General features: G+C 62.4%; 1 protein-coding gene across 1 annotated transcript in view; it reads left to right on the top strand.

Annotated features, from left to right (window-relative positions):
* The window catches only part of SORCS2 (sortilin related VPS10 domain containing receptor 2), a 486902-nt gene that overhangs the window by 472172 nt on the left and 309 nt on the right, over positions 1 to 14421 (top strand). The window contains exons 21-27 of the mRNA XM_061145438.1: positions 829 to 952; positions 2288 to 2400; positions 3390 to 3515; positions 6746 to 6845; positions 7534 to 7636; positions 10478 to 10623; positions 12583 to 14421. The exon at positions 12583 to 14421 is cut by the window's right edge and continues 309 nt beyond it. Of these exons, the coding sequence (XP_061001421.1) occupies positions 829 to 952; positions 2288 to 2400; positions 3390 to 3515; positions 6746 to 6845; positions 7534 to 7636; positions 10478 to 10623; positions 12583 to 12647 (777 nt within the window). The 3' untranslated portion in view covers positions 12648 to 14421. The remainder of the gene's footprint in view (positions 1 to 828; positions 953 to 2287; positions 2401 to 3389; positions 3516 to 6745; positions 6846 to 7533; positions 7637 to 10477; positions 10624 to 12582) is intronic.

Genomic DNA, 14421 nt, shown 5'->3' with positions numbered 1-14421 from the left:
ACAAGTGTCACAGGAAGCGGACAGGTGATGTGTCTGGGAGCTCCAGCAGAGGTCAGGTCATTTCTAGTTTGAGCGTGGATGTGATCAGGGAGGGCTTCATGGAGGAGGGGGCCCCTGGGCTAAGCCCGACCTGAGAAGCATCACCCAGGGTCATGGGCTGTGTCCTGCGAGCCATGAGGAGCCGAGGACAGTTGCCTGGTGGGAGGTCCTGAGGGCCTTTGTGGACGAGGCTGCCCCCCTTAGCCTGGGGGAAGGGGCCCCAAGATCCAAAGGGGATCCTTCACTCATTCAGCAGGCAGCGGCTGAGGGCCCAGCCTGCGAGGGGCTCAGGTTCAGGACTGTGGTTCCGGGGCATGGGGGTGGGTGAGGATGGTACTCGGGCTCCGGCTTCAAGCGGCAAGTCAGCCGCCTCTAGCTGAGCTCTTGGAGAGTCGCTGTGCCTCCCGGAGCCTCTGTCTCCCCGTCTATAGGGCCTGAGGCCATAGTGCGGACCCCATGATCGATGTGGGTGCCCCACCCCATGGGGTGGGTGCTGAGCCGGGCCCTGGGGTCCAAGCGTGAAGGTGCTACAGCCCAGCTGAGCTTGGGGTGGGGCAGGAAGGTGACAGGGACGGCCAGCCTAGCAGCCACTCTGGGCCTTCGGCACAGGGCATCTCGGCGCCTCTGGAGGACAGGGGGCCCTGGGAGACTCGTGTCTGAGCTGCGGAGCTCTTGGGTCCAGGCATCTCTGGAGTGGGGGGTACCTGCCCACGCCCCCCCGGTGCTCTCAGCAGGGCTCCCGTGGGGCCAGCTCTCAGGCCCGTTCCTGACCCCCACTTATGCCCACAGCCCCGCCTGTCCCTGGAGAACTCTGTGACGACGCGGTTTGTGGACCCGGGGGACGTGCGGGTGACGGTGCAGGCCGCCTGTGGGACCTCCGTGCTGCAGGACTCCAAGGTGGTCCGCGTGCTGGGTGAGTGCCCTCTCCCCCACCGCGGCAGGCAGCACGGCTTCTCCTTCCCAGGAGCTCAGGGTCAGGCCGGTGGGGGGGCGGGTACCCACTGAGGCGCCAGTCACCCCGGGGCGGCCCCGGCTGGATGGAGGGATGGCCCAGCACGGCTCCAACACCTCCGGACTCCCCGGCCTCGGTTTCCACATCTGTAAAATAAACACTGACGCCTCCTGTGCACAGGGCCACGGGCCCCACACGACACAAGTGAGGATGCAGCTGAGGGACTTGGCGAGTCATGCATCGGGGGGCAGGGCTTGGATTGGCCACCGGGTCTCCCTCCCCTCAACCCCCCGCAGGCACCTGTCCTCAGCATCCTGGCATCTGAGGACTCTCGCGTGATTATGTCTGAAAGAGGACATGGGATCTGGACTTTGTTGGGAGTCCTGCTCTGAATCTGTGTCCCATTTATCTGTTTCCCCGCCCCGGGAGGGTGGTCTGAGCCTTGCCCCCAGGAGACAGTCGCAACCTAAAATTAGTCCTCAGAATGGAAGCGTCCCATCACCCAGAGCCACGTTCCCCTCTTTATCACCCCAATAAAAACCTCATTTTGCTCTAAGAACAGCATCTGCCGTGGACAGCAGCCATCACTTAAGTATTCAGGGGACAGCCCTTGGCCATTGCTCACTCCCAAGCCCATGGGCACCGCACCCTGAGCCCAGAACCTTGCAACACTCACCTCCACCCGCCCTGCATGTTCACGAGGCACTTTTCCCTTTGACTGCTCACCCTGGCAGAGCCCCCTCCACTTTACAAATGAAGAAATCGAGGCTCGGGAGCTAAATGGAGAGAGGACAGTTCACTCTGAGGCTCCCAGGGCTGGGTTTCTTTTTTCACCACTTGCTGCTTGTTGGTTTAGAAGAGGTGTCTGAGTCAGGGACCCTGGGGAATTTGAGAGAACGAGAAGGTGGGGGGGAAGGGGGTGGACTCCACTCTCCAGGGACTCTTATTCTGGTGGGGGGAGAGCCCGGTCAAACTCCATGGATCCCTGGGAGACAGAAGACCAAGCTTGTCTGTCCTTGAGGGTTGATGGGGAAGTCACAGAGCAGGCTTGGCTCTCCTTCCCAGGTCAGCTCCGTGGTCCTCATCGTTGTCACCTTTGTTATTATTATTAAATGGCAGCAGTGTAGTGGGCCCCGCCGGGACAGCTGCTGGCACACAGACGGGGGGAATCTTGTTTTCTGCAGATGGGCTGCAGGATCCACCCCCAGGGCCCGCCATGGGCCATCCAGGGGGTGTGGCCATCGGCTGTAAAGGGACCAGGGTGGGCGACACTCTCCCATCTCCGCCTCTTTCCAGATCAGTTTGAAGTGGTGCCTCTGCAGTTTTCCAAGGACCTGGACGCTCACAACCCCAACACCCCCGAGTGGAGGGAAGACGTTGGCCTTGTGGTGTCCCGGCTCCTCTCCAAGGTACCTGGCTCACCCGTGGCAGAGCCGCCCCCCTTCTTATGGGTTGTGGGTACCGCAGGGAAGTGGGGGGTGGAGGCCGGAGTCCTCAGGGCAGGGGATGGGGTGGGGGTGGGCAGGCTGCCCTGAGTCCTAATTGTCTATCCTTTGGGTCCGCCGACAACGGTGCTTGGAAGCCACTTAGGATCCTTTCACCTGGCCCTGGGGGACACGGGGTTGGAGCGTCGTCTTGTGAGGGAGGGGCGGGCTGCATGCTCCATGCACATCTAGTGAGCACCAGTTGTTTGCGCGAGACGCAGTTGCCCTCCTCCGACGGTCCAGAATCTCTTTAAAGTGATTCTCACTTACTCACTGCTGGATCCGGGAGACAGAGAGACGAGTCTCTGCGATGGCTACCGTCAGGGAGCTCACGGAAGGCAAAGGCAGGGTGGGCACGGGGCACTCGAGGCCCCTGACCCCCCAGGGGAGAAAGCCCAGCCCCCTAGAGTCATCCACAGTTGTCCCAGGCTGATGCTCACCACGGCCATGCCTCCCTTTGGCCCGTTAAGAATTTGGGTAGTATTGTCCTGGGCGCTGAAGGGTGAATAGGAGTTTGCCAGATGAATGTGCATGGAGTGGGACTTCCAGGAAGCAGAGCTTTGTGGGTTGAGGGAGCTGCATGGTCAGGAGCCCTGACACCTAGGAGGACAGTAAGCGAGGGAGGGGCCTGCTCCCCTGGCGGCGGTGGGAGAATTGAGCTGAAGGGGGGCAGCCCTGGGCAAGCAGAGGCCGTGGTCGGGGCAAAAGGCTGAGGCACCAGAAGGGCAGGGATGTGGGAGGTGGACGATGGAGCCGAAGGATGTGGGGGCCATGCCGTGCCGGGCCGGGGTCTAGAACGGTCAAGACTCAGACAGGTCACGCAGGGAGGGGGTGTCATCCCGGGGTCCCTGGAGCACAGCAGGGGGCAGAGGAGGCACGCGGGTGCATCAGAGTGGCTCTCTGTGTCCCCGCAGGAGACCAGCATCCCCGAGGAGCTGATGGTAACGGTGGTAAAGCCGGGGCTGCCCACCTTGGCCGACCTGCACGTGCTCCTGCCCCCTCCCAGGCCCACGAGGAAGAGGAGCCTCACCAGTGACAAGGTACCTCCCATAGCTGCTGGGTCGGGGGTCGGGGGCCAGGGGCCGGGGGCCCGCCCCCCGCCCCCCGCACGGCGTAGGGTCTGATGGTGATACTCAACAAGCACGGGGACCTCAGTCACTCTTCATCACAGAAAGGCTTATCTCTCACCGATCACTGTCCCTCCTCCCCCTTGGGGCTACCCCAGGGTCACGGTGGTGGAGGAGTGGGGGGCACCTGACTGCACCAGCCCCCCAAGGGGCACACGCCAATTTCACTCCCGTTTCTTTGGCTGGACCCGGCCGCACCACCCCAGCCTCACTTGAGGGGTGAGCACCATCCAGGGGACTCCAGGACCTGGTTTCAAGACATCCAACTAGGATTGGGACTGAAAGGTGAGCAGGAAGCCCTTCACGCCTTCCAGGGCAGCTGTAATTCCACAACAAGCAGACAGTGATGAGTGTGGACGAGGACGTGGAGAAACTTGGCCCCTCGTTCACTGCTGAGATGGAACGGAAAATGCTGCAGCTGCCGTACAAACTGTCTGGCAGATCTTCAAGCACAAAGTTACCATATAACACGGCAGCTTCACCCCCGGGGATGAACCAAAGAGAACTGAAGATGTGTGTCTACCTACGTGCATGGGTTTTCATAACCCTGAAGTGGAGACAACCCAAATGTCCACCCACAGATGACTGGGTGAGGAGAAGGTTGTCCATACACACAGCAGAATATTACTCAGCCACGAACAGGAGTGACATTCTGGTCCAGGCTGCAACATGGGTGAACCTTGGAAGCATGCTGCAAAGTGAAAGAAGATGGTCAAAAAAGCCACTGATTGGGCGATTCCATTTATATGAAATGTCCAAATCGGCCAGTCCTCAGAGACAACACAGGAGTGGTTGCCAGGGTCTGGGGGGGTGAGGGAGGTGACTGCTGGTGGGGGCAGGGTTTCCTTTGGGAGGATGAAAAGGTCTCTTTGGGAGGAGTTAAATGGTAATAGCGATCGCATGGCTGTGAATATACTAAAACCCACTGACTGGTACACTTTACAAAAGTAAACGTTATCTCAAAACGAAAGAAGAATCAGAACCACAGCCGCGCTCTGGACTAGTCGTGGACGCCGATGCCCACGCAGACGTTCTGGAGAGAGTGGCCAGCGCTGAGGCGGGGCTGCAGCACGGCCCGCAGGACCCCTGTGGGTGGGTGGTAGCGCCCGTTTTACAGACGAGGCTAGCGAGGCTCAGTGAGACCCCTGCCAGGAAGCACAGCGCGGGCTCCGTGCCCCACCCCCACTCTGGCTGCAGAGCCACGCTCGAGGCACGCCTGGGCGGCCTCCAGGTGGACCCGAGACGGTGCCGGCCTGACCCACAGCCCAGCCCAGAGGGCAGCCACGTCTGAACCCGGGGCTCCCAGCCAAGCCCCAGCGCTGATGATGGGTGTCTCTGGAGGTTAGTCAGCGGCCAGTTGAAAAACCCGGCTGCCAGCACCAGTCTCAGAGGCTGCACCCACTGGGGGCACTTCATAGGGAGGGTTGGAAGGAAAGGAGGTGGGGGGTACGCCCCCCACTGTCGTGAGTGTTCAACGTTAACCGTGAGGTACTCCCCCCATTCCCTCTCGAGAAACCTGTATGCAGGTCAGGAAGCAACAGTTAGAACTGGACATGGAACAACAGACTGGTTCCAAATCGGGAAAGGAGTCCATCAAGGCTGTATATCATCACCCTGCTTATTTAATTTATATGCAGAATACATCATGAGAAATGCTGGGCTGGATGAAGCACAAGCTGGAATCAAAATTACCAGAAGAAATATCAATAACCTTAGATATGCAGATGACACCACCTTATGGCAGAAAGTGAAGAAGGACTAAAGAGCCGCTTGATGAAAAAGGAGAGTGAAAAAGTTGGCTTAAAGCTCAACATTCAGAAAACTAAGATTATGGCATCCTGACCCATCACTTCATGGCAAATAGATGGGGAAACAGTGGAAACACTGGCAGACTTTATTGTGGGGGGGCTCCAAAATCACTGCGGATGGTGACTGCAGCCGTGAAATTAAAAGACGCTTACTCCTTGGAAGGAAAGTGATGACCAACCTCGTCTGTAAAACGGGTGCTGCCACCCACCCACAGGGACCCTGCGGGCCATGCTGTAGCCCCACCTCAGCGCTGGCCACTCTCTCCAGACCATCTGTGTGGGCATCGGTGTCCACGACTAGTCCTGAGCTTGGCTGCGGTTCTGATTCTTTTTTTTTCTATTTCTGAGATAACGTTTACTTTTGTGAAGTGTACCAGTCGGTGGTTTTTAGTATATTCACAACCATGCGACCACTACTACCACTTAAGTCCTCCCAAAGGAGTCTTTTCATCGTCCCAGAGGAAACCCCGCCCCCACCAGCAGTCACCCCCTGCCCCCCTCCAGCCCCTGGCAGCCACTCCTGTGTTGGCACCTCTCTGTTCTCAGTTCAAGGGGCAGAAGCAGATGCATCCCAGATCCTCCAGGTGGGGAACTGTGTAAGCGACAGGCCAACCCAACACCCTCATTCTGTGAACAGAAACCGAGTCCCAGATGCCAAAACGCTGCCCAGGGAGGCTCGGCCAGAGTCCCCAGGGAATGCCCCCCCGCCAGAGGCCCCGGGAGCGGAGCCACGGGACCCCCATCCCTGGGGGCCTCCTTCCCCAGCACCTCTGCCCCCACCTGTGACCCCTGACACCCGTGTGGGCTGGCTGACGCCCTTCTGAACCCCAGAAACTCCCCGCTTGTGAATTCCCAAACCAGTAGGGTGCCCCAGAGGCCCACTAGCCCTCCTCCACCCCACGATCCTGCAGTACCACCCCTAGGAGCCCTCTGCATCAGGTGCGGGGACGCTCGCCTGCCTGGGTCACCTGCCCTGTCCCTGTCTTGTCCTTTTCTTGGTCTTCCACCTCCGAGAAGCTTCCCCTGATTACTTTTGGGGTCGGGGGCCTCCTGGACATCCCTGGGTTACCACACTCCATGGTGCCAACTAAAACCAGAGCTGTCTGAGGGCAGGGCCACGCTTGGATCACCTTGTGTCCCATCAGAGGTTTTTGGTGACGGTTGGTGGCTAGCAGTCCCATTTTACAGATGGGGTGACTGAGGCCCGGAGAGGCGCAGGGGTCCTCCCCCAGCCCCCTGACCCCAGAGGGTCAGGGCGGACGTCTGCCCCGCTCTCCCACTCCCCCTGCTGGGACCCTGAAGACCCCCTCCGTCTTCCCCGCTCTGTGCTTTCAGAGGCTCACGGCCATCCAGCAGGCGCTGAACGCACAGAAGATCAGCTTCCTCCTGCGTGGCGGGGTCCGGGTCGTGGTGGCCATGAGGGACGTGGACACAGGTGAGGGCCCTGGCCGGGCTCGCCTCTGCAAGGTGGGATGGGCGGGCACCCAGGCCCCTCAGATGACGCTGGCTACTGTGTACACTGGGGGCAGAGGGGCCCCTCTGCTGACCACATGTCCCTCCTGGCCCGGTGTTCATCAGTTAAATCCTGGTCAGCCTTGCTGCCCTCCCCCGTGGACACGCACAGAGCTCTTGCTTTAATTTACGTCATTTAGGGTCTCAGATTGGGCTTCCCAGGCGGTGCCAGTGGTAATGAACCAGCCTGCCAGAGCAGGAGACATAAGAGACCTGGGTTCGATCCCTGAGTCAGGAAGGTCACCTGGAGGAGGGCATGGCAACCCACTCCAATATTCTTGCCTGGAGAATCCTTTGGACAGAGGAGCCTGGCGGGCTCCATGGGGTCACAGAGTCGGACGCGACTGAGCGCACACGTAGGGTCTCAGATGCACTCTGCCCCCATGCCCACCATGGACCGTCCTCCCCGCTCTGGGGCAAGAATCTTGGTAGGAGCCAAAGGGTGGCTTTCTGCTCCATGAAGACGCATGTCCATGCCAGCATCGGTCTGGATAAAGCTGTGTCCACTTTCTAGGGGGGAAGGACCAGGGCCGGGATTTACACAGTGGGGTCCCAGGTTCCGGGGTCGGCCGCTGCCCACTCTGAGCGCTCACAGGCTGTTTTGCCCACAGATTCCCCGAGCCTGGGAGGCGGAGGCGGCTACTGGGCGGTGGCGATCCTCTTCGTCAGCGGGCTCTTCGCGGTCGGGGCCTTCATCCTGTACAAGTTCAAAAGGCAAGGCCTGGCCTCCCTGGGCTCACCGGGCATGTGGGTGGGGCCCAAGGGCCACAGAGGGCTGGGACTGTGCCCTCGATGGGCCGCGGGACAGGGAGGGGGCCTCACCTGGACCCGCACGCTGGTCCTGAGTTATCTCGGTCCCCAAGGGCAGCTGGCCACTCACAAGCCAGGGAGTGTCTTCCACCCAATCCTCCCCTCTGCTCCACGCACCCATTTTACAGATGAGGAAACCCAGGCTCAGAGAGGTTAAGCGATTGTCCCAGGGCCACACAGCTGAGGAGTGAGGATCTGACCCCAGGCCGTGCCCTCCACCACCCATGTTCCCCCCAGTGCTCACCCACCCCTCCCTCCACAAGCTTGAGCCAGAGCTGCCCTGTGCCAGGCACCCCACGGCGAGGAGGGCTCCAGCTTCATTCGGGGAGGAGTCAGGGTGGGGTGGTGACCCCAGGGTGGAGCAGGCAGGGGCTTGGAATGAGGCTGGGTGGGTGGCAAGCTCAGCGTGCGGTCCTCAGAGGGGCTGTGGTGCCTCCTCCCCTCTGACCTTGATCCTCATCTGTAAAATGGGTTTAATTTTTTTTTTCCGGTTTCATTCACTTTATTATTCTCTTTATAAAATTATGTGGTGGTTACAGCTGGGGCCTGGGTCCTCTGCACGGAGACTCTGGTGTGGGTCTTCACAAGATGGTCAGTAAATTCCTGATATGGAGGCTACAGCTGGGGCCTGGGTCCTCTGCACGGAGACTCTGGTGTGGGTCTTCACAAGATGGTCAGTAAATTCCTGATATGGAGACTTGGTGAACACCGTCTCTTTCCAGAGGTCAGGGGTGAGATAACTGTAGGTCTTGGAAATGGCATCAAAATTGGCCTTGGCGAAGTTGCCCAGGGTGGCGGTGCAGCCCCTGGCAGAAGTGTAGCAGTTGTCGATGCCGGCCATCATCAGTAGGGTTTAATAGCCCGCAGTGTCAGGATTATTCATGGGCACACTTGGAAGGGCTGGAGAATCTGATCTGACCTGGATACAGGGCCCGGGGATGGACACAAAGGCCAAAGAGTGTCACCAGGCTTATGCTCTGCAAATGCAGCTGTGAGATCCGAGCCCCGCGTCTCACCCCATCCTGCTGGTTCGGCTCCAGTGGCCTCGGGGTCTCCCCGCTCAGGGTCACCATTGGGAACAGTTTGGAGACACCCTGAGCCTCCGGCTCCTGCTCCTTGGAGGCCGAGGGTCCCTCCTGCAGCCTGGGACTCTTCTGGGTCTCTGTCCTCCAGGACCACTCACGCTGGGCAACTCCCCTTCCCAACCTGCAGAACAGCCCAGACGGCAGCAGGGCTGGGTCAGCCTCCCAGACCAGCTTGCCATCCAGCCTGCTGCTGACCAGCTCTGCCGGTCCAGCCAGTCTCTTCCCCTCCCTGTGGGCCTCAGTTTCCTCATCTGTAAAAGGGGTCTAATCAGGAGGGAGGCGGGGAAAAGGGAAGAAGAGGCAGGCAGGTGTGACCGCTGGGCTCACCTAGTAAATTAATCATGGGAGGGCGATTACCATGGAATCCGTGGGCGGGGCACAGTTCTGGGAGTGAGTGTGCCCAGCTAGAAGACTGGCCATCAGAGAATATGGTGAGAAATGCCCTGTTTGTCCGGAGGCTTTAGCTTTGTGGAGAGCTGGGGTTTCCAGGCTGGCACAGCCGTCAGCCTGGGCTGGGCCTGCCTGTGTAAAAAGCAGCTCCTAAGTCTCAGAGGCTGTCAGTGCTGTAGTCCCCTGGGGCCCGTCATAACCCAGCCCACCCCGGGGGCCTGAATGTGCATCCCGCCATCTCAGTATTTCCAGAGAACTGCCCGTGTTGGTGAACTGCTGATGGTGGCTCCGAGGAAGCCCACCCTCCCACTGAGCCTCAGTTTCCTCATCTGTAAAGTGGAACCATGTGCCCTTTGGAGTTTTGCTCCAACCAAGTGGGAGTCACACACGAAGGAGCGTGGCCCAGAGCCCTGAGCCTGGTCCCAGCTGAGACAGAGAGGGGCTGTGCCCTCCATCTCCTTTCCCTCTGCCCTAGAGGGGACAGGCACTAGAGGACGCCCCAGGACCTGGGCAGGGCTCAGCAAACACCTCTCAGAGCTTGTCAGCATCGCATGCCTTGTGGAAACACACACCTGCTGACATGATCAGAACCCCGAGGTGATGGGTGACAGGGACCTGAAAGAGACAAAGAAGCGCGCTCTCCCTGCAGCATGCCTCAGGGGAGACAGACAGACAGTGCTTGCCAGGGCAGAGGCAAACCCAGGGCTGAGGGAGCTCACAGGATGGAGGGCTTCCTGGAGGAGGTGGCTTGGTGCAGAGGTGGTGCAGGAGGGCTTCCTGGAGGAGGTGGCTTGGTGAAGATGTGGTGCAGGAGGGCTTCCTGGAGGAGGTGGCTTGGCGCAGAGGTTGCACAGGAGGGCTTCCTGGAGGAGGTGGCTTGGTGAAGATGTGGTGCAGGAGGGCTTCCTGGAGGAGGTGGCTTGGTGCAGAGGTGGTGCAGGAGGGCTTCCTGGAGGAGGTGGCTTGGCGCAGAGGTGGTGCAGGAGGGCTTCCTGGAGGAGGTGGCTTGGCACAGAGGTGGCGCCGGAGGGCTTCCTGGAGGAGGTGGCTTGGCCCAGAGGTGGTGCAGGAGGGCTTCCTGGAGGAGGTGGCTTGGCGCAGAGGTGGCGCAGGAGGGCTTCCTGGAGGAGGTGGCTTGGCGCAGAGGTGGTGCAGGAGGCAGACCCAGGAGCAATGAGAGCACCGCACAGAGGGGTGGGCTGGGGGCCTCCAGGGACAGACATCCCAGGCAGAGCCCTGATCTCCGGCCCCACCGCCCGCCGCCTTGCAGGAAACGCCCCAGCAGGACCGTGTATGCCCAGATGCACAACGAGAAGGAGCAGGAAATGACGAGCCCCGTGAGCCACAGCCAGGGCGTGCAGAGCGCCATCCAGGGTGAGGAGTTCATAGAGGACGAGCTCCACCCACAGACTCTAGGTAACGCCCGCCCCCCAACACCCCCTCCCCCAGGAACCCCTCCTCCACCACCAGGCCTGGGGCCAGGCGGGCCCTACCCTGGGTCCCCTCCTTCTGACGGGTGATGGCAGGAGTCCCCTGGGGCTGCCTGTGGACCGGGACCCTGGATGCCCGTCCCCACAGTCCCCCGAGGGGTGGGGCAGACAGCTGGCTTCCACAGCGAAGCTGCTGTGTTCTGGGGGGCCCCCGGGGCCTCTCTCGGCAGTCACCCCCTCCGCGCTCCTGGCATCACTCCCGTCACTGGGAGGACAATGCCCTGGGCTGTGCGCACATGGACGTAACGTGTGCACAGCCCTTTACAGTGCGCACAGCGTCTCTGTTCCATGACCCCATTGCCCCCTGCCCACGGCCCGCAGGGAAGATGGAGCGGCCGCCCACTCAGCGGCCTCCTCTGGGGGTGGGGGTCTGTGTTGACCTCCAGTTCTCTCTCGGGGCCTCTCATGAGCGGGTGTTCGCGGGCTGAGCCCCACCACCTTGAAGCTTTTGCTGGTGATAACGCCGCAGCCGGCTCAGCCCGCTGCACCGTCCACCCCGCGCCCCCCGCGGCCTCTGCATGGCAGAGACCAGGGAGGGGACAGCCTGGCAGCCGCTCCACCTCTCCTGGCCGTCACCGCTGGCCCTTGGTTCTGACTCTGCGGTTGAGGTGACCATGATCTGTCCATCTTTGGAGGGGACACACCCTCTGATGGGATAGCACGCCCCATCTCCACTCCCTCCTCAACCCGTGGGGAGACTGAGGCCCGGGAGCCCTGAGTCCCACCGGAGCACTGGAGCTGCCCACCCGGCCGCGTGAGCGCTGAGTGCTCCAGGCCACATGAATGCTGAGTGCTCCTGGCCACATGAGCGCTGAGTGCTCCAGGCCACATGAATGCTGAGTGCTCCTGGCCACATGAGCGCTGAGTGCTCCAGGCAGCGTGAGCGCTGAGTGCTCAAGCCGCATGGCTTCCTCCACAGCCCAGCAGGGGCGCTCCTTTTCAGAGCTGAGACCTGGACTGGCCCGGGGCCAGGGCCACACAGCTGGTAGGGAAGGGGCTGGAGTCCAGACCCTGGGGCCCCTGCTCCCCCAACCCTTAATAGTCGCTCTGCACCCCACCTGCCCTGCACGCCCCGGCCCTGGGGTGCTGTGATGTCCCCAGTGGGGCCCGAGGATGCGCCGGCAAGCTGCCACCTGGGGGGAGGGGTGTCATCGCTGCCCTTTTATCCCCTCAACCCATATCTGCCATGTCCCTGGGACTGTGGGAGGCGGAGTCGTCGTCCCCACCTTTTAAACAGCTAGAAGTGAGGTTCAGAGAGGTGACGTCGCCCACCCAGGCGGCCCAGTGGACAGGTGGCTGACCTTGGACCCAAAGCCCCAGGCCAGCTCACGACCCCGTGGCCGGCTGGAACCTCTCCGCGTCTCCGTGCGCCCGGGAGGTGGGGGCTCCAGGCAGCCAGCGGCCACGCCTAGGCTCCCCAGGGGTCTCAGAACGCGGCCTCGCCTGGGACCCTGGCGGACCCCTGCATTTCTGACGGTCCCTGTGCCCTTCTCTCTCCCGCCGCCGCCCGGGGCCTCACCGGGCCGCCCTGCAGTGCCCCCTGCCCGGGGGTCACAGAGCCCCGCCTACCTCCCCCTGCTGCCGATGCCGGGGCCGGCCCCCCTGCAGGTCAGTGGGTGCGGTGGGGGCGGGTGGCGGGCGCGGCCTCACCCCGAGGCCCCCTGGGTCCACTGCTTGTGCCGGCACCGGGAGACCCGCCCTCAGTCACCCGCCCACCCCACAACCTCCGCACCCACGTCCAGGCACGACCCGCACGACGATGGCGGGAGGAAGCTCGGGATGCCCCGAACGTCGGCGGAGGCCGCACGCACCGCGCCCGCGCGCCGCCGGCCCCGGTCCCGCGCTGCTGGGCCGGCCGCGCGTTCACACCGGGTCTCTCCTCCAGGGAATCACTCGGGCGTGGTCCTGAGCGTCAGCTCCCGGGAGATGCACAGCTACCTGGTGAGCTGAGGCCGCGGAGGCCGCGCCCGGAACGCTCTCCTCTCCGCCGCGTCATACCCCGCGGAGGGCCCAGGACCACACCGCCGCCCCCCGGCTCGGGGTGGGACCCGCACCCCCGCGGAGACCTCGGGAAAGCCTCCTCTTCCTCCCGCCGCGTCCACGCCAGCCGACAGCTGCCCCCGCCCCGTCCAGCTCGAGCCCGCCCCGCCCCGGCCCCCAACTCGAAGCCCACACCCCGTCACTCCGGCGAGGAGGCCTGACTTCTCATAGGCGAGGCCGGGCCCCCTGAGACTGGGGGGTGAGCCTGCCGGACTCTCAGAAGCGCAGATCCCCCCACCCCCCGCCTCCCATCACCTGCACCGTGGGCTCTTGTCCCCCGGAGGAATGCGGAGCCCTGCTTTCTTCCTCGGAACCCCCAGGAAGGCAGCTCCCACCGCTCACAGGCCGTCCCTCTGCGGGGGTCGTGCACACCCTCCAGAATCCGGAAAGCCTGCTGCGGCCCCCCCCACGCCACACTCCTGGCCTCCCTCCGGGGTCCCCTTACTCTTTTTAACCTGCAGAGATGTAAATACCTCTCTAGGTAGCCATTTTCGGTTTCTGGGGGGAGAGGTGATTCTCTTTTTATTGCCAGGCAGTAGCCCCCGTTCTTGGGAACCCCGTTTGCCGAAGCCCAGTAATGCTCCTCCACCCCGCCCCCCCCCCAAGCCTTCTCTCCTGGGGTCCCCGCCACCAAAAGCAAAGCTCCCCCCAGCTCCGCCCTCCATGGGCGGCTTCCCGTCCCAGGAGCTGCCTGGAGACAGATGCCCAGTGTTTTGCGTTCCCTCTTGGCTTGAGGGAGCCGCGCAGAAACCCAGGAACCAGGAGAGGTTAGCAAGGCAGAGCGTGAAGGGCAGACAGGGAGTGCCCGCCTTGTCCTGAAGACAGAGCCGCCGAGGCCCAGAGAGGTAGCGGCTGCCCCGGGGGGCCGCAGAGGTGCCCCAGGAGCCAGCCCCCCGCTTCCCACACAGTTCGACCCCCTCGCTCACGGATGCCTAGAATCAGGGACTCGGGGAGAATCTGGGGGCGGGGTTTCACTTTTTGCCTTGAAACTGGAGGCGGCCCGCCCCGCCCCCTCCCTGGGCTCTCGGTGGCCAGAGCCTCCCCCCAGAGTTGGGGACACCCTAGAGCCCAGGCTAGGATCTGCCGGCTGCGAGGAGTCCAGGATGAAGCCCGGGGCAGTGGGAAGCCTTAGCTCGCTTCCGCAGAAAAGAAACTCAGCCTGTGAGGGGTCATCCGCACCCCCAGAGAAGCTCCCGCATGTGGGAGGGGGGACCGTGGCATCCAGTCCCACGTGTCACAAATGGGGTCTGAGACCGGCTCAGAAGGGGTCACTGCAGGTCACGGGGCGGGCGGCAGAGGCGCCCCCCATCCCCTCCCTGCGGCCCCGCAGAGCGGCTTCCAGGCCCTCCTCCGGGAAGCCCAGGAGTTGCGGGGCACTGTGGGGAGAGGCTGGGTTCTCGGGGCGTCTGCCTCCGCCAGCCTGCCTGCCCTCTCCAAAGACCCCTTAGGGAGCCCCGCGTCCTGCCGTCCACCCCAGCCTGGCCTGTGAGCCTCATTCCCAGGTCAGACACCTGTCAGCGCTGGCCCCATCCCAGGTCAAGGTCAGCAGGGAGTCCCCCGGGCACAGCTCAGCAGTGCCAGTGGATGACGACCCCCCATGACCTCCTGACCCTCAGCTGCATTCTCTCGCTGATGGGATAGGGTTTCCCTTCAGCTATTTGTGTTCTTCTCGTATTTTCTGTCA

This window comes from Dama dama, chromosome 6 (assembly GCF_033118175.1).
Source record: "Dama dama isolate Ldn47 chromosome 6, ASM3311817v1, whole genome shotgun sequence".
NCBI lineage: Eukaryota > Metazoa > Chordata > Mammalia > Artiodactyla > Cervidae > Dama > Dama dama.
Note: the sequence above shows the minus strand (reverse complement) of the source record. Positions and strands in the feature narration are given on the sequence as shown.